Source organism: Ictalurus punctatus, unplaced genomic scaffold (genome assembly GCF_001660625.3).
Source record: "Ictalurus punctatus breed USDA103 unplaced genomic scaffold, Coco_2.0 Super-Scaffold_100, whole genome shotgun sequence".
Lineage (NCBI taxonomy): Eukaryota > Metazoa > Chordata > Actinopteri > Siluriformes > Ictaluridae > Ictalurus > Ictalurus punctatus.
Window position 1 is genome coordinate 148601 of NW_026521086.1, and position 27487 is coordinate 176087.

The 27487-nt window shown below is 40.4% G+C and overlaps 1 protein-coding gene across 17 annotated transcripts; it reads right to left on the reverse strand.

Annotated features, from left to right (window-relative positions):
• Positions 1-1041: 1041 nt before the first annotated feature.
• On the reverse strand, positions 1042-26864 carry LOC128629631 (TBC1 domain family member 10A-like). Of its 17 annotated transcripts, none has more exons than XR_008393975.1 (13): positions 26795-26864; positions 25883-25936; positions 25664-25779; positions 22602-22680; positions 22401-22501; positions 22120-22293; positions 21578-21694; positions 21135-21294; positions 16034-16183; positions 11507-12317; positions 11053-11104; positions 9861-10925; positions 7747-8886 (listed from the first exon to the last, which is right to left on the reverse strand). XR_008393975.1 is itself a non-coding variant. In XM_053678411.1 (8 exons), the coding sequence occupies exons 6-8, from the start codon at positions 4482-4484 to the stop codon at positions 3285-3287; spliced, it is 855 nt and encodes a 284-aa protein (XP_053534386.1). In that variant the 5' UTR covers positions 4485-4540; positions 9861-10925; positions 11053-11104; positions 11507-12317; positions 16034-16183; positions 20615-21127; the 3' UTR covers positions 1042-3284. The 17 variants fall into 17 exon arrangements, 4 of the variants coding, with proteins under 4 accessions (XP_053534386.1, XP_053534385.1, XP_053534387.1 ...); XR_008393977.1 differs by lacking the exon at positions 7747-8886 and adding an exon at positions 8894-9387; XR_008393972.1 differs by lacking the exon at positions 7747-8886 and adding an exon at positions 9394-9597.
• Positions 26865-27487: the final 623 nt, after the last annotated feature.

Sequence of the window (27487 nt, forward strand, 5' to 3'; positions counted from 1 at the left end):
GCACTGCTACTGTTGGGCCCTTGAGCAAGCCCCTTAACCCTCTCTACTCCAGGGGCGCTGTATCATGGCTGACCCTGTGCTCTGACCCCAACTTCCTAACAACCTGGGATATGCAAAGAAAAGAATTTCATTGTGCTGTAATGTATATGTGATCAATAAAGACTCATTATTATTATTATTATTATTATTATTATTATTATTATAATATGACGTACTGAACATTGCACATATTGCACACTGTGTCTACTACTTTTATCTACTATCCACAGTCCAAAGGCTGTGGAGCTAGAAGGCTACGTGTGGGAATGACAAAAGATTTTTAAAAATAAAATAAAAAATGTATCAATACATGAAATTAGATTACACAATGTAGTTGAGGTTTACATGAATAAGCAGAAATGTAATCATGCTTATCTTTCCTATAGCACAAATGAAAAGCCCTCTCTAGAAGAGCAGATTTGTCAAATGAAACTTTTTACTTCTTATCCACTGCTACAGTAAACTAAAGAGTAGATATTCAAATTACACTGCTAAATATGACTAGCGGTAGCTACGTGTACTAGTGCAAAATAGTCCATCAAATGTATTAGCAGGTGTAGCCTATACACGAGTCCACTATCGGTCATATCGCAACTTGAGAACATGCCCCAAATTCATTGCTTTAGTAGAATTTAATGGTAAGTGAAATGATAATCACATTGTAATGTCCTTAGTATTTGTTCAGTCTACAGGTCCTCTAACACTCTGTTAAATGAATAAATGTAAATGTACTATGACGTAAATTTTGTTTTAAATCAATTAATTCAGAAATTACACACAATGTTAAGTTGATGTAATTATCAACATTATTATGTCAACACAACTCATCAAAATAATGTGTACAACTTTAAATATTTAATTAATTCAATAAATTAGAATTTTTATCTTGCAACCACACATTAAATTTAGATTGTGGGGGTTTGTTTTGTATAGCTCCTCTGTTAGAAAATACACAATGGTTGAATGTGAACATAAATGAGCAGAATGTAAGCTTGTGAAATAAATTAAACTTTATTGATTGCACTTTTGAGAAATTGGCATGACTTTGAATGAAAATTTACTGAAATAAATACTCTAAAACATTGATATACCCGAAGAAATGTTCCAAAAAAAAAAAAAGTTTTTACATACCTTCTAAATAGGTCCCTTTAGGAGGTAAACGTTTTAAAGACGGTGTTTTATAAGAAACGCGCGTATTACATGCCTTCTAAACCTAACCATTTAGGATGATAAAATAAAAATTTCTACAGTCCTTCAAGGCTGTATGATGTCGTTGTTCTCTTTTACTGAAAGAAAGCTCAAAACCATCGGTGTTATTTGTTGTGGAGACTGAAGTGACAATATGCCTGAAGAAAATGAAAATATGTATTACATATCCTACCTTCTAACCAGGTTAATTTAAGGGTGAAAAACCTTTTTTAAAGACGGTGTTTTAAAAGAGTCGTGCATTTTGTTTAAACTATAAACGAGATTTCAGAAAATGGTCCGCCAACGAGGATACTTACACAGAACTGTCGCTAAATACATAAGCTTTCGTCTATGCTTTGACATCCCGTGTCCCAGCAGTACATTTATGACCTCTGGTGACCATGTGGGTGTGCGGGGGTGTGTGTGTGTGAGAGAGAGACACACAGGTGTTCTTTTGGGGGTTTTGCTGACCAGAATTCTTACAAATGTGTTTGTTAACGAATTAAAGGGAGTCGTGTGTCTCAGTGTTAAAATAATGGTTAAGACGTTGTGGTTAAAACACAGAAGAAACTCTGCAACTATCTGCTACAATGTCTGCTCCGAGAAATCCTAATACCCTTAGAAGATTGCTGTGTATTCACCAACAAGAGGACCTGTTGAAATGAGAGAGGACCTGACTTTTGCTACAAAAAAAAAATAAAAAAACCAAGAGGATAGATTGACAAATTATTAATGAAGGTAATGTAAAGACGTTGTTGTTTAACCCTGAGCAGGGCGTCAACAACTCCAAAGATCCTGTCTTAAGTCCGAGGGTTTAGTTAGGAGGTAGAAAAACATTTAAAGACGGTGTTTTAAAAGAAACAAGTGTTTCATCCTTAATGGTAAAAAAGAAAAATGGTTGTACTCCAATATGAAATAAAACGGCGGAGACACACTGAGTACACTTCTGTTCCACAGTCTATAAGAATCCCAAAACTTCATGTAGTGTGGAAAAATATATACACCCTCTGTGACCCTGTTACTTAAGGTTTAAACATTATTATTTTGTGATGGCAGCAAGACAAAATGGTTGTGCATTTTGTATGTGGTGATTTTAGAATTAGGCCCCAAATGTCAATTATGATTTGTGTATGGCTTCGTCAGGCAAAGATCACGATGGTATGGAAAGAGTATACAAGAGTAATTGGGGTGATCTAATGCTTAGGACTTGTACAGTACTTCAACTCGGGAACGTCCCACCATGGCGTTCAGAGAGGCGTTATCTAAGGTACACGTATATATAATATAGATCAGATCTATATTAGAAGGCGGTGTGGTATAAAGTGAATCAGCAATAAAGTTCTCAGCTTGAGTTGTTTTGTTTGCGTGTAAAGTATACAGACAGAGGATATTTCACTGAGGTTATGTTAATGAAAAGGCTGTGCCTATTGTACAGGATTGTTGTGATTGTCGTGCAGCTCTTGTAAGATGCGGTAAGGAAATTTGTGAAATACAAACACAAAGAAGTGGTGGTTGCTTCGGATTAAGAAGAAAAAAATCTGCCAAATTGATACGAGTGTAATATAAACAAATGTTTGTGATGCCTGTGAAAGTCTTTCAAAAGTGAATCTGTAGGTAGTTTCCCTTCTGAAGACTGGAGCGAGTAAACAGTCCTCAGCAACTGCAGAGTTTTTGTGGAGTGTGTGTACATTTTTGGACCAAGTGTGGTCCTCTCTCAGATTGTTTGCAGTTCCTCCGGTGTAAACTATAACACGTATAGTTTATAACAAGTATAGTTTACACACGTTAAAGACTTAACAATCCTTGCTATTCAGTAGACGTGTGCCAATAATCAATTCCTCAACGTATCACACTGTTTAACACGCACAACAAAAAAAAAAAAAATCAATGAGTGTTCTTTTTGTACTCGGGAGCAGCAGGCGAGTCGTGGGTGGCAGGTGCGTTGTGCGTTAGCAGAGGGCTTGAGTGTGTAGATGGATCCAAAATGGTGGCTGAGTTTTCTGTATTATTAGGGAGCTCATCATGGTCAGGTTGTCCGGATTGGACAGGAGCACATTTCAGCAGGTGAGGACGCCACGCTGAAGGTGATCCGTGTACAGGAGCAGTAAGGAGGGATAGATGTTGCAGAGGGATAGATTCCGCCAGTTTCTTATCGATGGAGGAATTCGAGGACGCTGCACGAGTCGCTCTGTAGAAGTGCTCGTCTCTTTGACCTGATTTTCCTGCATTGTAGGGAGCCGTGGTGGATGTGATGGTGTATTTGGAAGTACAAGATTGAGATTTTCCTGGTTCAGAAGCTGTATGTCCAATATCTGACTAGGTTTAGACTCGCCAGGTAGCGCATAGGGGTTCGGAATGAGGGCTTGGTTTTTCTTCAGGCTCCCTCTCTTCTTCCTGAGGTTCGGCTCGGACTTCTCCTCAGGGACCGATGGGTACTGGACCATAATGGTGGGTTTCTGGCGGAGGTCTTGGTGTGTATGAGGCTCGGTGGCCATGATGGTGCGAGCACTGTGCATTCTCTGAGGGAGTTTGGGGCCGGGCTCGCCGTGCTCCTTCTTCCAGCGCTTCAGCTGCGTGCGTTGCTCACGTTCCACGTCCTGTGCCGATACCTGCAACTCCAGAACCTACAGCAAAAATCAGTCACAAAAATGAACTGGAATAGAATGTCATTCTACTGTACTTAATGTGTTAGAATGGGCTTCATTACAACGTCATGTAAAAGACGATGATAAATATTTATGAACGCTAATTTTGTAGAAATACGAAGGTGATGATGGATAAAACATGCTTGATCACCATGGCATGGACTCGCATAGTTACAGTAATGACAGGAAATGTTACAGTAGTGAGAGACCCATCATCATCATCCTCCTCCTCCTTCTCTCTGTTGTGTTACCTGGAGCACGAAGAAGCCCTCCTGCATGTATCTAGGCTCAATCGCTCTGAGGACCTCCATGGTCTCATACTGACCCGGACAGGCCTTGAGCTTATCCCGAGTACCCAGCATGGACGTCAACACCACCAAACCCACACAGAATATCATTTTCACTCCTACACAAAGAAAGAATGAGAGAGAGAATCAACACAGAAAGAAAAGAAGGACAAGTGTGTGTTTGTGTCTGACCGTCACACAGGAACATGTCCCACACTCTGAGGACCGAGGCCCAGGGCAGAGTTCTGGAGAAGGCGCACATGAACCACTCCATCATGTAGAGCACCGGCTCGATCTTGTGCTTGTCCAGGTGCCGATACGCCATAGAACACACTCGCTTCACAGCGCATGCAGGATCTCTCCGTCCAGCTGAACCGCCTCCTGCACACATAACGGTTCACAATAAGCGATATAACTTGCTGTTAATAACACAAAACAACTGTTCTCCTACACAGAGAAGCCCTGTTTCTAATAATACACTGTGCAGTGCAGAAATCTGGGAGGAAGAAATAAAACACGTAAAATTACAAAACAAAACTACAGCTCACACTAAAATACATAAACACACACTCACAATAATATAGAACATTAAACCTTAAAGAAAACACTAAGCAAAACTGCCTCATGAACACAGCAACACATACACACAAACACAAGATGGCGGTGTTGAGTCGCCTCGTACAGCGGAGCAGGGTGGGGTTTGTAGCTCCGATATATAATTTCTAACAGAGCTTATGACCTGTGTGGCGTTACAAAACTAGATTACCGAGTGCGAATGTTTCCTCTACAACTTCAGACTGAACTGAACTACATTCGCTTCAGTCAGATTTCAGTTTTTCACTTTTTCACGCCTGCAATCCACGGATACACAACTATAGCCGTTTTAAAAACGTGCATTCAGTCCGGTTTCTCGTTTCTACTGTACTTCTATATTCCAATTTATTTAACTAGGCCTGTAAAAAGAAAAAAAAACCCAAACACATGGCAAATGGTACTTCTCAGCTTAATTTGATTGGTGAACAAATACAGTGATCTCAGTTGATCCTAAATGTTTCTTTCCCAACAAAATAGAAGGTTTAACAAATAAAAAAATGTAATTTCTCAGGAAGTTATTCAGTGAAGTAACAATGAACTATTTTGGCCCTTCAAAGCTATTCAGTGATGAATGTAGCCACCCTTCTTTTCAATAACCGCCGTGAGCCTTCCATTGAATGTCAGTTTCTTGATCTGTTCATGATCCATTTTAGCTGAATGGAGCATTGTCCTGCATAAAGATCATGGTCTTCTTGAACGTTGCTGACTTCTTCCTGTACCATTGTTGAAGAAAGGATCTTCTACAAACTGGAGATTTGGGAGTTCATTTTCAGTCCATCTTTAACCAGACGGAAAAGGTCCATCTGCTCCATCTATAGTCACTCTTATTTCATTGGTCCATGAAACCTATAAGGAACGGTCTTCAGGTATTTCTTGGCCCAGTCATGATGCTTCAGCTTGTAAGTCTTATGCAGTGGCGGTTGTATTTCAGCCTTCCTTACTGTAGCCATGTCTCTGAGCACTTGCCACCTTGTATTTCTGGACACTCGTGGAAGGTTGCAGTTCTGAAACATGGTGGCAGTGCTGGCTAATGGGTTCTCTCACGTTTTATTCTTCTTAGTCTTTTGCAGTCAACTAGCGCCTTTTCTTCTCCGCGTTTTTTTGCCTCCTGTCGAGTATTCATCACAAAGCATTTTTGTTGGGAGGTCACACCTCCATAATTTTGCGATCGTCAGTGTGCTGCAGCCCCCTGATAGGCATTTTACAATTTCTGACCTTTTTTTTTTTGACCCATTTTCCTGAATTGGAGAAGCTAATAATTATGCAAACCTTATATAGGATGTTAGTCACTTTAAGGTGTAGTGTTTATATGTGGTGTTCTCCCAACAGGTTATTTTGTAGACCTTGATTTTGTTTGATAACGAGCTTTGCTTTCATTGGTTGGCTTAAAGGAGGGCGGGGTCACGAGTACTCTACTTTTTTCCCCTTCTTCGCACTCTTTTTGATTATACTGTTCTATCTGCTTTTCATGCACAAGTATGTCCCTGTACTATTAAGGGGAAAAAGTGCATGTGCAAGGAGATGTACTACAAATATAATCTAGAATATAAACTTACATTTTTAACCAGACAACACCACAGGCTGTCAAAATGGCTGACATGGCCAGTTTTATCCATGTTGGGCAGAAGGATAGACTGTTATCGTAACCATAGTGCAAAGTGTGAATGAGCGAGCAAAAAAACACTGATAAGACCGATTTGAAAACTTTCCAGGCTGATATTCTAATGAGCACGCTTGACCTTTGTTGATGTGAGACTCTCAGCCTGCTATGGTACTATTTGATGATATCTTTTCATGTGACAACACTGAAGAAATGACACTGTGCTACAATGTAAAGTAGTGAGTGTACAGCTTGTGGAACAGTGTAAATTTGCTGTCCCCTCAAAATAACTCAACACACAGCCATTAATGTCTAAACCGTTGGCAACAAAAGTGAGTACACCCCTAAGTGAAAATGTCATTTTACAGTTCAACAAACTCTCCTCCAGCCCCCCAACGCTGAGCCGCCCACAGAAGACAACGTGGTGTAACCTGTGATACATCTCCCAGCCTGAAGAGGGAGCACTGCTCAATGCATACATGCTCTCAGTGGGGGGTGGGGGAGGGACATCTGCTTTGTGACTAAGTCAAACTTTCTGTGAATATTTAACCATTTGTCCTCATTCTCACTAATACGACTGTTTACAATATTATTCATATGAAGATGGAAACTGTGCAGAGGTTTAATGTGTTTCTAATTGAAAGTACAAACTCTGAGACAAACTATTCATGCATTAGTGCTGCTCCAGCTTTTTAGTGTCCATCACACTTTTGTGTGAAAGCATTGCTGTGTGCACCGTTAATCCAGAGTCTGTGATTAGATTATCCACATCATGTTCAAATAAATATTTCTGTAGGAAACGCTTTAGAGCAGGGAAGCCTTACTGTGGTCCTGTAAGATTACAGTCCAGTACAGTTTGGGAATTTTCCTGAATCACACCCGATTTAAGTCCTCGGGTCATTAGGTAGGAGTGTTAGATGAGAAATCATCACACTGTGCATGATCACAGGAATTCAGGACCAGAGCCAGGCTCCCCTGATTTATAAATTAATTGTTGATGACCTTAAAGTAATTCCCAGTGAAGATTTATCATCTTTTTACAAGCATCCTTTTCACATGTAAGAAAAATAGAAATCACAGTGATTTGTACATTTGTGCTCTGCATTTCTTTCAGAGACGTGGGACTGAATTGTTGTGTATATAGGCAGTTTTTTTGTGCTCTGAAATTGACCGGACTTTTGAGAAGATAGCTGCTCATGGTTTAATTCACTTTTAAAAAGGGACTGACAATATGAAGTGAGCGTACGTGTATCAAAAGGTGGTTGTGTTGAAGAAACCTTGTTGACCGATCTTTGCTAACTTGCTCTGTCTGTGTGTGTGTGTTTACTGGTACAATAGTGGTAGTAGATTTGCAGAGCCGAGCTTGCAGTAAGGAAGACGCTGAAGTGTACTTGTTTGGAAGATGTAGAAACTCAAGTCTTACATGTTAGCACAAACATGTCTTTTTCCTTTATTAGGGAATTTGTACTTTTGGACATTTTTGAAAGATATCATGCTTGTGAAATGTGCTTTGCGTGTTATTCATGTTCAACTGGTTGTACTGGGCTTAGATTTGTGTCTTTTTGAATCATTTACGCTCTATGGCACCTTTTACGGTTTTGCTGTATGGGCTGTGTTCCAATTGATCTGTGTTTGATCATTTCCTCCCTTCGCTCAAACATTGTGTTTGAGAAGGCCTTCTTAGTTGAACGGTTGTTTTCCTCAGCTTTGGATTTAGCTGTAGGGCCCAGAGGTTTTTGGAGTTTGAAGAGGAGGCGATAAAAGATTTGGAACACAGCCCTGTTTTCCTTTCCGAGGTTCCCCGGCTTTTTTCCGTCACCCGTCACCTCCTAACCGAGCTCAATTCTGCTGCAGTTTTTTAGCCACAAGCTGCTGGTGCTTGACTTCTGAGGCCTTATCCTGTTAAGCGGCCGCACTATGGCAAAAAGGAGAGTTCAGTATGCCGACTGTATGAGCTTCAGTTGAATGTGTTGTGGTCGAACTCTTGGTAGGACAGTCCAGTATATTACAGACGAACACAGACGAAAACATCCACAAGGCTTCTACTAAATATTGTTGAATGTCCGCTCGTATGCGACTCTCCAACAGTGTCACGTCCTATCGAGAGTTTCAGTCGATGTTTATAATCTAACACAATGGGATTTTTTTTTACTCTGGTGTAATTTTCTTGACCATTTTAACGCAGCATCTCTGGTGTTACTTTCGTCAAAAATGTAGAACACCAGAGACGAGGCAATGACGACGTGATCTCGTTCCTTCGTGTGTTTTTGCCTCAGATTCTGGCGACTGTTCAGACTCGGTTTGCAGCGAAATTTCAAATCCACAAATGCCTTGAACAACATACATTTTCAACAATCCGTTTAAATCGACTGGTCCATTTCCGCTGCACGGTGGATTTGAAGGGTGCACTGTGATCAGTGTGGCGACGTCTGGGAATCGAGTTTCTGAAAAGGCCACGAGTTGGAGGTTACATTTAGTTTCTAAGGACATCTGGGCTCTTGGTGTCTTTTGGATAGGAACTGCAAAACTTTTTCTATAAGGGTGAAAACAGATGCATGCTTAGATTCTTTATCTGTAGACAGTTTATCTTGCTTACTACATTGACATATGAAGTTTGGACGGGTTCTGTAGAAAGAGATTAACATTAAGGGGGAAAAAAACTATGTAAAAATAAAATACTGAAAGTGAATTTGTCCTGGATTGTTTTATTTATTATTTTCCATTGGGATGTCAAAAGCTTCTTCAACTTGGCCACAAATCTAACAAAGTCAGGTACATTGTCAAGTATTGCCCCAAAATACCTCTATGGTAGATAGATGTGCTCACTGATCACTTGTACATGTGCTCATTCATACAATTATCCAATCAGCCAATCATATGGCAACACCACAGTGTACAACATCAAGCAGGATCAGATGAAGAGCTTCAGTCAATATTCACATCAAACACCAGAATGTAATCCAGTGATTTTATCCGTGGCATGGTTGTAGATTCTAAATGGTCTGGTTTGAGTATTCCAGAAACTTCGGCTCTCCTAGGATTTCCACACACACACACACACACACACACACTTGTGTGAAAAACATCCGGTAAGTGACAGTTCTCGGGGTGGAAACACGTTGTTGGCGAAAGGAGAATGGCCAGACTGGGTCAAGTTAATAGGACGGCCATGGTAACATCAAATAAGCTCTCTTTACATACATGGTGAGCAGAAAAGCATCTCAGGATGCACAGCATGCCAAACCTTGAGAACAGTAGAAAACCTCATTGATCCAAGATCCATTTTTAAGTATTAAAGATTTATAAAATGTGACACTAGGTTACTTCTCTATAGTTAAAAAAATTGCAAACAGGAATGTGTGTGTGTGTGTGTGTGCCCGCTTCATACTCATCCACTCCCTACTTGTGCCTGAGTGTATTCATTGAGTAAAGACAGTGTGTGCTCTTAAATGTATGTATGTGTGTGTGTGCGCGTGTGTATTTAGACGGCAGTGTGAAGTGGTGTACCACTATGTGAGGAGGGAGAAGTATGCTCTGAGGATGAGGAGATGGAGCAGGATGACGTGGCCTCTCTCTGGAGCTCCTCCACGTTCTTCACGCAAAAACAATAACTCTCAAATTCTGATGGAGCGGCGTCTACATAAGAAATCAACAAAGCACACAAACATCAGTTTCGTTCTGGGACACCGATTTTCTAAATCATTCCATTCGCTTTCTATTTATTTATGTAGCATTATTAAAAGATCAATCATCAAGCCGGTGTAACCTTAATCTTTATCGCTAGCTGCTCCTGAAGTGTTTTGGAAATCGTTTCAGCCACGTCATGTTCACTCACCGTCCACTTTATTAGGAACACCTGTACGTTCATGTAGTTTTCTAACCAGCCAATCATGAAATATACAGGAATATAGAGGAATCACAAGAAAACTACATTTCAACACACTTAAAAAAAAATAATCTCACAATGTTGGATTTGAGTTTGTAATGCAGTGAGCACAACCAAGGAGTGCATTTTAAAAAGAAAACTACAATGTTGTTGAAGACTGAAACCTGTACCTACAAACTAGAACTGAAAATGGAACCACTGAAGGGTCAACAGTGTCAGAGATCCTCGTGTGTCCAGTTCCACTGTGTACGGCACTTTTTATGCTTACCGACCCATTACTCCAGCTTTTGTGTTTTTTTTAGCTTTGTGCTGATAGAAATGGTTTTGTTTTTTTAAAGCAAACTTGGTGTTAAAACCCAGAAACATCTAGAAATAAAAAGAGACATTCATCATGTGTCTGAAGTGACACTGTTCAGTTATACAAGTAACTGGGTATTTTGGTATATATTGGAAACACTATTTTTGAGCATTTCCCCAGAATTTCATAGAGTGTGGTTTGCAGTATAAGCACCTGTGGTCTCATGCGTGGGTTCCAGCGCACATAATAACCCACCCAGAGCTCCAGATGTGTGACACTGGCCAGTGGATACAGCACCTGGTTTTTACAGTCCACATAGAACGGGTTAGTGAAGTCCTCCGGCTGACTGTTAACGTAGGACCACAGTGACCGTTTTACCCTGTACTTCCTAAAAACAAAAGAGAGAGAGAGACAGAGAGAGAAGTCATAAGACACTTAGACAAATTCATTTCCATTCAGAAAAATCAGACAGGCTGGAAAGCCTCCGCCCATTAGTGGAGAAACGTGGAGCGTACCTTTTCCATTCTCTCCTGCTCACTGCTGTAGAGGAATGTACCAAACAGGCAGCTGTAGGGGCGATCCAGGATGGGGATGAGAAAAAGCTCTTTGAACTCAGTGTATAGTAAGATGCTTAAATGTGGATCTGCACAATAGTGCCTGAACAGATAATCAGTCTTTTGTTCAGTACGGAAATTATATTTAATTCTTACAATTAGAGTCCTCTTCAAAAGTATTGGAACATCAAGGCCAATTCACTTGCTTTTGCTGTATACTGAAGACATTTGGGTTTGAGATAAAAGACGAATATGAGACGATAGATCAGAATTTCAGCTTTCATTTCCTCATATTTACATCTAGACGTGTTACACAGCTTAAAATATGGCAGCTTTTTTGAAGCCATCCTATTCATTAACTGTTCAAAAATACTGGAACGAGTGACTGATGGTTTTTCTTGCTGGCCAGGTGTACCTCGTTAAATGGACTTTAAAGAATGAATAGCTCTGAATGTCTTCTCTTGGTTTGAGCCCTGGGTTTCACCTGTGGAGACAGCATTTGTTGTTAAAAAGAATAAACCGACATGAAGACCAGAGACCTGTCTATGGGAGAAAAGCAAGCCATTTTGAAGCTGCGAAAAGAGGAAAAACCGGTCTGAACCATTGCACAAACATGGGGCATAGCCAAAGAACAATTTGGAATGTCCTGGAAAAGAGAGTTAGTTCTCATTATGATCTCTTACTTTATAACATTAAAATAAAACAATAGTTCCCTCACAAGCCTCTCTTTTTTCCCCCTAACTCTTGAAATTAATAAGACTTGCAATGTTACTGAGAAACTGGAAAGTGCAATGTCCTCTCTGCCGTGACACTGGAGACTACTTCCATAAAACTTCCATAAATAGATAACTTATAAATCTTAACTAGATCACAATGATCATACGTCTTTTTCTTTAAGTGACATGTTTATAATATGTTTACGATTAAGCTTAGAATATGTATTGCGTACGCCATACTAGACCCTGTGAAAGAGCTGTTACTATAGGAACGAGAACGAGCACATCACTATAAAGCTGTAATTTCCCTTGCAGCTGGAATCAGAATCTTGCTGTTCCAGAAATGTCTCCAACGCCTTCTGACCAATCAGATTGGAGAATTCAACAGTGTTGTGGTGTAAAGCATCAGTAGCTGACCTGTCTCATCATCTGCCACACACAGTCGATGAACTGCACAAAGAGAGGGGATCGTTCCGAGTTGGCGTGATTCTCATCTCCAAGGCCGACACGCTGAGAAACACACACAGAGAGAAAGATGGGGTTAAATATACATGCGTTCACGCACCCACACACAGCCACGCCCTCACTGCTCATACGCACCGAGGTCAGCTTGTGTCCGAAGCTGATCCACTCCTTCTCGATCAGTACCTGGAACTTGTGTCCGAAGCTGAATCTAACTGATATCTGATATTAAATTATTGTGAATTATCTATATTTTACACTTTATTACCCCATATCTATCTAATATATATATATATATAATATCTAATATATATATATATATATATATATATATATGGTAAATCGTGCACATCGGAGCAACTTCATCCCGACCATTGCCTGCCTTCAGGGGTGCTAAGGAGCTCCTCGACCATGCCCATGCCCAATGTAAGTTACATTTTCACTGGTGCTGGCGCGTCTACCGAGTTTTGGGAGTTTTCAGCCATGTTTAGGCCCTTAAAAACGACAAGAATGCAATAAACACCAGAAAATCAATAGGGCCCTGCACCTCCGGTGCATGCACCCTCCGGTGGTCACCGGAAGCGCTGCACCTTCGGTGGACTGCCCCAATAATAAACAGCAGATCCAATAGGGCTTTGCAGCAGCGGTGCTCGGGTCCTAAAAAGCAGAATAAAGCACCAACAGAAGACACAGAAGCACAAAAGCAGGTAAGGATAATTACAGAAATGGTTACATTACAGAGATCCCCACAATGTGATCCATGACCACAGTAACATGACAAGAAGCTTCACCTCAGACCAGTCACCAATTGTTGTAGGAAGGTGAAAGTGGCTGCCTTAAAATATTTTTACCTCAAAGTGATTTGTAGCGCGCGTGCACACACACACACACACACGGTGGAAAGGGTGTAGCAAAAATCATGCAACTATTGTGGGAAAAAGAGGGGGAAAAACCCTGATACTTTGTACCTGATGCATCATCTTTTATAATTGTGATTAATGGTCCGTTAGAGAAGAAAAAATTCAGTTCCATTCTTTGATTACTTATTTGGCATACAGTGAATATTCACACTTTAAGGCCATGTGGAACAATTTCCAAAATGCATTTAAATGGGGTAAATTGTGTACATTGAACCGAGAGTACTAGACATGTTTGCTAAAAGCAACACAAAGGCTTTATTCACACTGCTGGAATTTTATATTGTGTGTTTAGATTTTTTCTTTTAGACAGACTGTTCAACTGCAAATTTGTTCTGGTGAATGACAGGCATTCAAAATCTTTCTGCAGAACTCTGTTGAATATTCTGTACATCAGAGATTCATCTGAACTTCAACAAAACATTTCACATTTATAGAGTTCTGTCTACGGTCATCAAGTAATCACATTTATAAGTTTATTTATTACCTCTCCCCTCTGTTGGCTCAAATATAGCCTATTACCCAAAAACACTTAAAATTCAACATAGAAGCCAACACTCACATCTACCTCTGAGCCCAGTTGGAGATAGAAAAAAAAGACACCAGCCGTGAGTGAGAAGAAGCAAGGGTCCAGATTTATTGTTCCGTTCCACCACACGAGATCCACACCGATGAGAATTCTCAGAAGTGATGAGCTTAAGCTCCTGCATATCCTCCATACTGTCCTGCATATCCTACTATTCTGTTTTTTTATAGAGAGTTTCTCTATTACTATAAGATTATTAAAGTTATTCATGTGTGTATGTTGTGTCTACTTGCCCGCCCTTGACTGTACGAGCGTGTGTGTGTGTGTGTATTAGCACTCCTCAGCTCAGCTCGTATACCTCTTTTTGACTTTTTTGACTACTACTGCTCTTAAAGATCTTTAAAGTGTAATTCCAATTTGTCAATGTCCGCCTAATCCCGCTTCTATGTGTCTAGGTGCCCATCTTTTCTTCTTCTCCCCTTTGCTGGATGCTAGGTCTCCCTTATGTTTATTTTATGACATTTTTTATCCACAACACCTCCGTGATGGATATTTACACCCCCCGTTGCCTCAGCAGAGGAAAAACCATCATTGAGGACAGCTCTCACCCTGGCTCTGATCTGTTGCCCTCAGGGAGACGTTACAGGTGCATCAGAACAAGGACTAATAGATTCAAGAATAGTTTTTTCCCCAAAAGCTATAATCATTCTAAACACACATGTACTGATTTCACAGTATAGGTATATAGTGTCTCAGAACTGTGCATTTTATAGTACCCCCCACTTAACCATAGTTAAGAGCCAAATCTCCACCATTCTGAAAGCATAAAGTACGTATTCATGTGTAAACAAACGTGTTTTATCTATGGAAAATAAATGAACATTAGAACAGATTTACTTGTCTCTGACTGTAGAAAGCAGGCCATATTAAACTGGGTTAAATATACAAATCCACACAGTTCACCAGTCCAATAGAATCTGTACAACACGTTAGCAATACTTCTGCTCTGTTTAGACCCAGAAAATATAAAATACTTACTTTAGTATGAAATTTCTGTCGAGTGTCTACCATGGGGTCGGGATTTACGGTCTGTGAACACGTGCTGATTACACGTGCAGGAAAAGCAACCCACACGTGCAACCCTGACCGAGTGAGAACGACTCAAACGATTCAAGAAGAGGATTCTGAATCGGTTCATTTAAAGAATCATTACCAAAGCCGCTTATCTTACTTCGATGGTTTGATAACAACAGCCCGTCTTACAGAGTGCTGCAGGAATGAGTCGTGAAACCCAGAAACGAGTCAGCGTATTAGCACTTCCGTCAATGGGGTTTTGGGTTAAATGCCGGAAATAAGGTCTGTGGTGAACACAAGCTCAAGATGTTTTCACGTTTATCTCGACACACAGCCTAGTGAGAGACTTTTTATTATTTTAAGGTACATTTCCTGAAGAAAATGTGAGTGGTGCTTGCCGTGGCAAAATTCAGATCGGGTGCCAATACTTTTGAGAACTGCCCGTGAAGGGCGCCAATAGTTTTGAGAGCCGGACGCATAGGGCGCCAATAGATTTGACAGCCGGACGCATAGGGCGCCAACAGATTTGAGAGCTGGCCGCCAAAAGATTTGAGAGGCGGCCGCGCAGGGCGACAATACTTTTGAGAGGCGGAGATCTAAAAATAGTAGTGCTACACAAGCTTGGTTGCAGTCATGTTGATTAAGGAAAGCTACAAGGTTACAGATGTGAGGTTCTGACCTTTACGGTACAGTGAGGATGAGCAGAACATCTACACAGCATGGAACTGTGAATAGACTCAGTGTCTGTGGACTCGTGTACACACAGTTTGGTGAGATTATGCTACAGGAACAGTCAAAATACACCATGGCCTTGAATGTTTTGGCCCCGTGGTAAACACTGAACAATCACAACTACTCTGTTGAGAGCGAGAAATGACCTCACAGAGTGCTGCGTGTTGACGTCCATTTTATATAGTTACTGTTTCTGATAGAAAATCGATCTCCCTTGCGCTCTCAATACTGCACTGTAACAGTGTGGGACAGAGACCCAAACAGCAAGGTGAAAATGATCTCTCTGCAAAACATGCGTAAAAGTCGTTTAAACAGATTACACAGGGTCTCTTTCTCCTGCAAGGGGTATGTCAACTTCAGACCAGAACTATATACCCACCCAGCTACCAACGCACACACACGCGCGCACACACACTAATTCAGCCACTTAAAAACAGCAAGGACTTTTATAAACAATTAAAAATAGACTATAATATGAACATTTTAACAAATTAATAATAGCGCAAAAAACACACCAGTTAAAACACTGTAAATACCCTCCTTTATCAAAAGTCTGCTCTTGCGCCCACACTCTCGATCTGATGCCAGCTGGAGCCGCCTCTTCATGGTCCCCTCGACCTCCATCTCTGCAGCTTTAGCCGTGAAGAGGTTTCTATGAACTGCAGCTTTGGAATAAAGCAACACATATCGTACAGTCATTATGAATCTTAAGCATTAATTACACTTATACCACGGTCAGTGTGAATACTGGATTCTGATTGGCTGGAAGGTGTGCATTATACAGTGAGGGAAAAAAGTATTTGATCCCCTGCTGATTTTGTACGTTTGCCCGCTGACAAAGAAATGATCAGTCTATAATTTTAATGGTAGTTGTATTTGAACAGTGAGAGACAGAATAACAAAAGAAATCCAGAAAAACGCATGTCAAAAATTAAAAAATAAAAGACACCTGGGAGCCAGAAATCTTTCTGATTGAGAGGGGGTCAAATACTTTTACCTCATTAAAATGCAAATTAATTTATAACATTTTTGACGTGCGTTTTTCTGGATTTTTTTGTTGTTATTCTGTCTCTCACTGTTCAAATAAATCTACCATTAAAGTTATAGACGGATCATTTCTTTGTCAGTGGGCAAACGTACAAAATCAGCAGGGGATCAAATACTTTTTTCCCCCTCACTGTAACTGTTTATTGCACAGGTAATTTCAGCCAGTTTGATCACCGTGATCATTCCTAAATCTTATCACACTACTTTATCTCTGTGTCTGATTTACTTCAGACAAAATTCCAGATCTGACCACCTAACTTATGGAAATTAAAGTTTATTTTAAACTACTTTTTTCTTTCCAGTTTCATTTTTATTGAACATTTCTCCTGAACACGTCTACATGTCAACTGAACATCACCTTTTCTCTTCTCTCCTCCCCTCCCTTTCCCAAGGAAAACAAATTGAGCAACACACAGCAGTAAACATTCACAGGTTTTTCTTCTTTTTTCACTAACAAAGGAAAACAAAATTAAAAATGCAGAAAACCCGCCCCCCGCCTCATCATGGATACCCAATAACTGTCGCTGGTTATAAAGATATTGTAAAATCCAACAACAGGCACAAAAATTTAAGTGGGAAGTGTCTAACTCCATAAAGTATACAATAAAGGGATGCCCTTTATAAAAAAAACTTGTCCGTACAACCATTCATCCTATATGTTATTTTCTCGAGTTTCAGAAAAAACATCACGCCCTTTAGCCGCTGGGAGATAGATGGGTATTTAGCAGACTTCCACTGCAACAGTAGGGAACGTCTTGCTATAAGGGATGTGAAAGCAAAAACATCCTTTTGTATCAATCTCAATGGAACTGAGGCATCAGGAATCCCAAATACAGCAATCAATGGACAAGGCTTTAAATCTACCCTGAGAATAGTGGACATGATGGTAAAAAAACAGTCCAAAAACCATGGAGATCAGGGCAGAAGAAAAACCTATGGCCAAGATGACAGGGAGAGCCATGGCATTTATCACACTTGTCCTCTACGTCCGGATACATCACAGAAAGTCTCGACTTGGACAGATGGACTCTGTGTAAAACTTTGAACTGGATGAGTCCAAGACGAGCACAGGAAGTGGTAGACTGTACCCTCCCTATAGCACGTTCCCAACACCCCTCTCTGATGTGGATTGTTTGAAAACAAGCTTTCCCAAGCCTGTTCAGGAGGCGCAGAGGGGAAATCAGGAAAACATCTAGAAACGAAATTCCGAATTTGAAAATACCGAAAAAAAATGAGTCACAGGGAGGTCATAAGTGTATGCCAGATTGGCAAAGCTATCGAACACACCTTCGTGATACAGATTTCTAACTTCTTCAATACCCTTGTCATCCCACACTGAGAATGTGGAGTCCAAACACGATGGAGGAAATAGGTGGTTGTTGACTAAAGGACACAAAGAGGATGCACCTACAAATTTAAAGCGCCGTCTAAACTGATACTAAGTCCTAAGTCCTAAGTGTTGAGGACAACTAGATTACCAGTATATAGGGAGAGTTTTGTAGGTAGAGAGGAATAAAGTAAAGCAGGTAAAGAGGATTCCCTACACGACAATAGTTCCAATTTAGACCAAGAAGATCCAGGAGATTTAACCCAGTAGCAGAGTTTATGGATGTGCGCAGCCCAGTAATAGAATTGAAAATTGGGTAATGCAAGTCCTCCACTAAGTCTACATTTCTGCAATAATTTACTAACCCTTGGTGGCTTCCCTCCCCAAATAAAAGTACTAATTATCTTATCCAATGAATCGAAGAATGATTTTGGCAGAGAAAGAGGCACTTGCTGGAACAAGAAAAGAAACTTCGGTAATATATTCATTTTGACGACATTGATCCTGACAATTAGAGAAAGGGGTAAGTTACCCAAATCTGAATGTTAGATTTAACCTTTGAGATAAGGGGAGTGAAGTTAGCTGATGAAAGATTAGATAGAGAACGTGTCACGTTGATACCTAGGTATTTAAACCCTTACTGACTAAATCGAAACGGTAAATCTGACTGTTGGAGAGAAAATGCTGCAGTATTGACAGGAAAACAGTCGCTTTTATCCAAATTTAATTTATAACCAGAGACAACACCAAAGGACTCCAGAACAGCCAAGACAGCTGGCATAGAGGCAACAGGATCGGTTACATACAATAACAAATCATCAGCATATAGCGACAATTTGTATTCTACACCGTATCGAACTATTCCTTTAAACAAGAGAGAAGATCTTAATGCGATAGACAGAGGTTCGATAGCGACAGCAAAAAGCAGAGGGGATAAAGGACAACCTTGACGAGATCGTTTGTCTGAACCCTGGCATTAGGGGTTGAGTAAAGGAGGCTAATCCAAGAAATAAACTCATCCCCAAATCCGAACTTCCTCAAGACTGCAAACAAATACTCCCACTCAACCCTATCAAATGCTTTTTTCAGCATCTAATGAAATCACAATCTCAGGAAGCACTGCCGAATGCTTTGAATAAATTATATTAAAGAGCGTACGGGTATTGAAAAACATCTGACGTCCCTTTATAAAACCCTTCTGCTCTTCACATATAATATAAGGGAGTACGTTCTCTAAACGAGATGCCATTACTTTCACCAACACCTTTACATCTGCATTAAGCAGAGACAGCGGCCTATAAGAACCACAGGAGGTTGGATCCTTACCCTCCTTAAGAAGCAGAGCTATCGTGGCTTGTGTCAGAGTCAGAGGCAAAGACACATTCCAAGGATTCGTTGAACACAGATAAAAGCAATGGAGCTAATTTTCCAATAAACATTTTAAAAAATTCAACTGGAAACCCGTCCGGGCCAGGAGCTTTGTTAGATTGCATAGTTTTAACTGAATTCAAATTTCTTGAAGAGAGTGGGGAGTCCAGTTGCATGGCAGTATTCGAATCACTAACAGGGTTACAAAGGTCTTGAAGAAATGCATTCACTTTAGTATCGTCTGCAGGAAATTCAGATTTATAAGGTGAAGAGTAAAACCATTTAAAAGTAGCATTAATTTCCATGGGCTCTGTAGTGACGATATTATGAGTGTTTTTAACACTAGGTATGAGACGGGAAGCGGCCTGTCGCCGTAGCTGACGTGCCAGTAAACGACTCGGCTCGTCGCCATGTTCATAATATGAACCAGGAGTACGTAACAACAAGCGCTCCGCCTCTTTAGTCGAAATAAGATTGAATTCTGCCTGTAAGTCGATTCGCTGTTTAAGAAGTTCTGGAGAGGGGTTCAACGCACATCTTTGATCGAGACTACTGATCGCAGATGTAAGTTCATTAACCCTAGCAGTGCGCTTTTAATTACAGAGAGTGGAGTAAGAAATAATCTGCCCTCTGATATAGGATTTAAGTGTCTCCCATAACAATGAATAAGAGGTGGAGTCATTCTGACTGAAGAAAAGAAAGTCATCCATAGAAGTAGAAATGAACTCACAGAATTCACTGTCTGCTAAAAGAAGAGAATTAAATCTCCAAGGCGGTGGGCTACGTTTATAAATAGAAAGATGAATATCTAATTCATGATCGCATGGTCAGAAATTACAATACCCAAATAGTCAGAAGAAACTACACAAGAATCAAGAGTGCTGTCTATAAAAAATAATCAATCCTCGAATAGGATTTCAATAGGATAGCACCTGGGAGAAGAAAGAAAACTTTTTAAGAGCAGAGTTACGGGATCTCCAGGGATCAACGAGACCGTTCTGACCCATAAAATCGGAAAATGTTTTAGACATAGCAGATTGATTCAGAGTACGGGGATTAGACCGATCAAAGTTTTGGTGAATTACACAGTTTAAATCTCCACCGAAAATCTACAGGTGAGTATTTAAAAAGGGAGATTGCTCAACAATCTATTAGCAAATTCCACATCATCAAAGTTTGGAGCGTGTACATTTACCAACAACACCTGTCTTTGCATCAGAGTACCAGCAACTATAATATATCTACCGTTCACATCAGCAACAACGTTAGTGGAGGAAAACTGTGACCTTTTGTCAATTAAAATAGCGACCCCTCTTGCTTTCGAATTAAAGTTCGAGTGGAAGACTTGACTCACCCAAGGGCAGAGTAACCTTTGATGATCTTTAATACTTTAAGACGTAGGTGCGTCTCCTGTAAAAATACTATATTGAAGTTTAAATGTTTCAAATGTATAAAATCCTTAGATGTCTTGACAGGATTACCCATACCTCTGACGTTCCAACTAATAAATCTTAAAGGCGTGCCTGTCCCAGCTATGCTGGGATCCATATGACTACTAACCATTTAAATAAAGTAAACCAGAGAAATATAAATAGCCAATTAGAGCCGAAGTGGGACCTCCCAAAGTTTATTTTAAACTTCTAATCAAAGTTTGCACTTCTAAACCAATGACAGCTTTAACGTTATTAATTGTGGAAAGACCATGGTATAGGCGGGGTAATCCATGGCTAGGTGTGCATTAAACGATTTGAACGAGTGGTTCTTTTCCTCCACATCATGCATTAAAATCGTTTAATGCACATCTAGCCGTGGATTACCCCTTACATATCATCTGAGAGAGACAGCTAATTCTGTATGTAAACAGATATACTTACCAATCACGACCTCTCCGAGTTGGAGAGCGGACAGTGAAGTCTTTCCATTGACTCCCCTCCAATTGAGATTCTTTGCCAGGGAGTTAGCAATCACCCTCTTCAATATGCGCCAGGTGCAGTCACGCACATACACCCCGTCAATAAGCGCCAACCAGTTTACCTGAAACCGATTTAAAAAATAATATACACTAGTATAAAAACAAATAATTAATAAGCATGTATTGCCTCGTCAACTGTGTCAGTGCTTCTCACTACTCCTGCAGTTACCCTGCCCTGTGTGTTTTCCATCTCTACTAAAGAGTAGGTCATAACTGTTCCCTAATATCAAAGTGGTGTTCAGTGTTGTGCTTTGAGTACGAGTGTGTCACCTTGAGAAAACAGAAATGCTCTCAGTAGCTGTGTAATTGTGCAAGTAGTTGTTAACAAAAAGGAAAAAAACTCACCAGATTTTGCTTGTAATCTGGGCTCTGTTGCATCCTTTGCTCCAGACTACGCAGTTGAGGAAGGTCTTGCAGGGGCAGTAAATCTTCATCAATATCCAAAGGCTGCACCTGGACCTCCTTGTTAGTGCACACACACACACACACACACACACACATACACACACACACACACACACACACACACACAGGAGCCACAGCTTCTTTTTTATTTGTGCACTGAAAGTGAAAGAGGCGGAACAGACACCTCGGTGATATTGACGATAAAGACAGGGTTAGACGGAAGATTCTCCAACTCAATGGAGCTGCTCAGAACCCCGACAGGGCTCACTGACTGATTCTGAAAATCCACATTCACCCTGAGAGAGACACACACACACAGTGAGTGAGAGAGACACAGAGAGAGAGACCTGTAACAGAACAGCACTAATGTACAGAACATCATCTAAACTGTCACTGTCTAGGAGATGTGGTCACATGACTACTCTCACTTAAAATGTAACCATGACTCATCTGATGATGCTCGCTGCAGAGTGTGTGTGTACCGTGTATATCTGAGGTGTGAGATACACTACCCCCCTGCCCAAGTCTCCACCTCTCCAGCGGGTTAAACGTTGAGATGGAGAGGAAGTCTCTGCTGCGTGAGGAGGAGAGACAGAGAGACCTCTGGGAGAACGCCAGAACCTCTCATTGACGAGCGGTAGAACTCTACATAGGCCCTGATACACACAGACCCACAATACATGTTTATAGAAAATCACAATTAAACACACACACACACACACACACACACACACACACACACACACAGTGGTGTCACACACACCTGGAGCTGTCAAAGGAGATGGATTTGATTTAACCACAGTGTCTGAAGAGAGACTGGAGCTGTTTATAGTAGAGGAATGCAAATGGAGGGAGATTACACACCTGAGAGAGAGAGGGAGGGAGAGAGAGAAATATTATTATTAATAATAATAATAATAATAATAATAATAATCCCCTAGTTAAATGGAAGCTGACTGAATACCACTATGGTGGTCCTGGGGTCGTTTCCATAGAGTTCCCTGGAGGAAGCAGTTCGGATAAAATGCGCCTGCAATCGCCACCTGAACAACGGAAACATCACTGATACTTAATAATAATTATTATTTATTTTCTGCAGGAGTAAGTTACACTTCTTGGACTTTGTCGTCATGGTGACAATTTTAAACTCTGCATTTGCAATTTTACTTTGGATGCTTGTGCTTCTAAGGCTGCGAATTATGACTAATATTTATATTTACTGTACATCAGGGGTGCCCACACTTTTTTGACTTGCGAGCTACTTTTAACATGACCAGTCAAAGAGATCTACCTACACTAAAAATGCTAAACATATTTATTTATATACTGCGTATACTTATATATATATATATATATATATATATATATATATATATATATATATATATATATATATATACACACACATACATACATACAATATATGTTCATGTACCTTGCATAACTGCATGAACCCTTATGGCGCGATACAATTCAGTACATTTTTGGTCATTACCTTACTCTGATGACTTGCACTGAATAGAATCAGCCAGGGTTGCATAGTCCGGACAGTAGCTGCTGGTAGCCAGCCTCAAGCAGGCCTCCAAATGATGATCAGTCATTGTGGAACGGTATTTGGACTTAATGATCTTCATGAGGGAAAAGGCTGACTCACATAAATAAGTAGAGCCAAATAATGCAGTCAAGGAGGTGGCACATTTCCTCATGTTTGGGTACTTTTCCCCTGTGAGTAAGTTCCAGAACTGTCCATGAGCCCTGGACTTCAGCTGAATGTCAGTCTGTAGTTTCAAAAATCTCATCCTCCACTTCAGACGAGTTCAGGTGAAACAGCGCTGCAATTTTCAATGCGAGTGAATCAACCTCAACATTGTCCCTAAACGGGTAGCACATGAATGTGGCGAATGCCTCCAATAAAGCAAAGTCTTGAAAGCGTCTGTCAAACTCTGACCGACAGCTGTCAATCTGCTCCGTGTAGCGTGCAATGTTAAACTGCGCACAAGCCTTCCGCTGCGTCTCCAGATCTGACGCGAGGTTTTGGAAGTTCCCAAAAACATGGTGCTGCAGCTTTGAAAACAGAAGTTGCATTTTCCGTTTAAAGGCATTAACTGCCTTTAATTTTTGTCTTTTCCTTGCAGCTCCAAATTAAGTTGGTCAGATCGGTTAAAAATGCTCGGTTAAAAAAAGTCCAGCAACCACTGATCATCATTGACCTGGGTGTATTCTGCATGTTTAACAGCAAAAAGAAACTCGCTTATCTCCGGACAGAGCTCTCGAAATCTCTGCAGGAATTTACCCCTACTAAGCCGTCTCACGTCAGTGTGTAGCAGGAGCTGATTGGTCGTAGTCTGCCTTCTCCAGATGCGCACGGAACAGCCGTCTTTGAAGTGAACGAGCACGTATAGAACAGGCGATCTTTGTTTCAACATCCATGATCTCTTTCACGTTTAGCATTCTTGTGCATAAGGCTTGTTGGTGTATTATGCAGTTGTTGGCTCAAATTTAGCCTATTACCCAAAAACATTTAAAACTCAACTTAAAAGCCAATAAATACTCACATCTACCTCTGAGACCAGTTGGAGATGGAAAAAATACACCAGCCGTGAGTGAGAAGAAGCAAGGGTCCAGCTTTATTGTTCCATTCCACCACACGAGATCCACACCGATGAGAATTCTCAGAAGTGATCCCCCTACCCTGAGCTTAAGCTCCAGTATTTATACTGTATTTACACACTAGATAACCCATATGTTTCCAGAAAAGGCCTATTTCACTTACACATAGAATCAGAACCCAGGCATTTCTAATAACCCAGAAAATAAAAACCCAGCGTTTTGAATTACATAGAGAATCAGAAACCAGGATTCTCATTTACCTAGGTGGTCAGAAACCAGGATTCTCAATTACCTAGGTAAATAAAATGACGTAGACAAGACGACTAAACAACCGGGAGGGACCTTGGTCTTATCGTTATCTCGGGAGGGGCCGGTTTGACCCAGCCACCCTTATAACTGGCTCCTCATGGTTCTTTCTTAAAATTAAGGCCTTCCTTGCGAGCCAAGAACCCTCACCATTTGAGTCATGAGTAAGTTTACATTTTCCTGTATTTCTAGTTTATAATTTATTTTCATATTTGCACTATATTTCTTATTTTATATATATATTTATACTACTTGAAAAGCGGTTTACTGTACTTCCAACTTCTTAATATCATTACAGTTCTACTGTCCTGCATATCCTACTATTCTGTCTTTTTATAGTTTCTCTATTACTATAAGATATTATTAAAGTTATTCATGTGTGTGTATGAGAGCGAGAGAGTGTGTGTGTATGTTGTGTCTACTTGCCCGCCCTTGACTGTACGAGCGTGTGTGTGTGTGTGTGTATTAGCACTCCTCAGCTCAGCTCGTATACCTCTTTTTGGCTTTTTTTGACTACTACTGCTCTTAAAGATCTTTAAAGTGTAATTCCATTCCGTCAATGTCCGCCTAATCCCGCTTCTATGTGTCTAGGTGCCCGTTTTTTTCTTCTTTTTGCTGGATGCTAGGTCTCCCTTATGTTTATTTTATGACATTTTTTATCCACAACACAGTGGTAGTTAAAGAAGTCAGGGAAAGCATCGTCTTCCCTGCACTTGGCAATGAATCCATTTGCACTGCTCAACCATTGACTGATATCAATTTGCACACTGGAGCTGGGTTTTGTCAATGAAGTCTTTAAAAGACTGAAAAATGTCCTCTCCCCACGATTTCGCTTGCTAGCCTTTAGCACTGGCGCGCTTGATAGCACACGTGTGGTGAGAGAAAAGACGAGATCTCAGACTGGCTGCCCTGTACGTCAACTAACTACGTCAACTAGTGATCTACCTGCACTTCCTTTGCGATCGACCAGTCGATCGCGATTGACATATTGGGCACCCCTGCTGTATATATTTTGACCTGAAGAAAAAAGCCTCTTTATACACATATGCTGTTAAACTACACCTGCTCTACTCGTGTGTGTGTGTGTGTGTGTGTGTGTGTGTGTGTTACCTGCACTATGAATTTCTGTGCGTGCGTGCTGGTGTAGTCAGAGGGAAAAGTTTCGCTGATGTGCATGTTGAATTGTGACACTCAATTCTTTAGATCCTCAAACAACTCGGCCACCTCTAATACACACACACCAGAAATGATAGTTAGGGATCTGTGTCGAGAAGTGTGTGTATAGATGTGTGCGAGTGAGTGAGTGAGTGAGTGAGTGAGAGTCATAACCTCTTGTATCCGTTTGATCTGAATGCAGTTCTCTTTGCCCCACTCCAGTTCATCCTAAAACACACACACACACACACACACACATCAGTACCACTTTATTATTTCTATAATCCAACACGTTATAATTCAACATAACTGTCACGATCTCCTGCCTCCCATACGCCGTTGTACCGGTTTAATCTATTCCTTATTTGGTCAGTGCTTTCTGTTCTTATTTCGATGTCCTCTCTCTGACTGGTTCCTATTTCTTAAATTGTGCACTCTATCTGTACACTACACACTTGACCATCTAACACCTGGATATTTGAAGAGCACACACACACACACACACAACCTGCGTGAAGTTGGCCCCCCCACCAACACAAAACATGCAGAATAGTTTGTGCTGGTTTGTGCCGTAAAAATTTTCGTTTGTGCTGCTTCAGTTCCGGAGATATTAAAAGAATATTTATAGGTCATTCTGGGGTCACTCGAACCCCCCATGCTCCAAATTCACCCCAAATGGTCTCAATAATAATAATAATAATAATAATTCAAAAGAAGAGAACTATAGCGCCTTAACCCACACTGCGCATGCGCGAAGCCGGATGACTCAGCATTAAACTAGTAAAAGAGCTCTAATTAGCCAGTGAAGCTAAATGTCGTTCTGCCACGTCCACTTATAAAGTAAATCATGCAGTATTCTCAGACTGGGCAGTTATTGACAGAGTGAATTCATCGTTTTTAAATAGAATCAAAAATAACATCGACCTATTTGCTAATCACATTTCGAATAGCTTGCTCATTAATTACACTGCGCATGCGTGGACTGGACTGCTCCTCAAAAGCTAGCACCGCTAGTATATTTGTATAATATTAACATTAATACTGAACCAGAGTGAATAAAAACAGTTTTAAAATGTTATTTCTCACTTCTCCTCCTCTTGTTCTTCTTCTCCGTGCGGGTGTGAGTTATATTTGGTCGGTTCCTCGGTGATTCGGTTCATTAGTGAACCGAGCTCCGAGAGTGAATCAGTGCGCCGTCACCGCCTGCTTCATACTGATACACCTGAAACACAGGTGTTAACACTGTTAACTACACACATACACACAATACAGCAAAAAACAGAACGGGTTCGGTTACACAGAACCAAATAAACTCACTTTAGTTTGGGTCCAAACGGGCCAGAACTAACACTAACACCGCTTTCTGCTCCTACCTTCGACTTCTCGCGCTCGTGGTGACGTCACCAACGTAACGGACGTTGACGTAAATTTGAATCTTTGAGGAGAAAATAAAATAAAATAAACCCAAATATTATTTCATAAAAGCTTCATTATTCTCTTCTTCTTAAACACGATAGAGGATAAGATATACAAATACATAAAAAAACAGCTTTATCATTATTTTAAATCAAATCCACTTTAAAGTGCTCCTAATTACATTTTAATTAAAAATATACTTCATCTTACTCTTATTAATTAAATTTTTTAAATTAATATTTAATTCATCGATGATTGTAGACGTTTTGAGGTTTCACGTTCTTTGTGCTTTATTATCATAAATATACACTTTGTTTAAACTTTTGAGTTTGGACACAAAATGTAAACATTCCTCATGAATCC

Excerpts from the sequence above, each read along its gene's own strand:
- LOC128629631 (XM_053678411.1), bottom strand. The coding sequence starts at position 4,484 with ATGGCGTATCGGCACCTGGACAAGCACAAGATCGAGCCGGTGCTCTAC. Across the intron at positions 4,279-4,351 it reads GGACATGTTCCTGTGTGACG|GAGTGAAAATGATATTCTGT; the intron begins GTCAGACACAAA and ends TTCTTTGTGTAG. Across the intron at positions 3,852-4,123 it reads AGGGCTTCTTCGTGCTCCAG|GTTCTGGAGTTGCAGGTATC; the intron begins GTAACACAACAG and ends TTTTTGCTGTAG.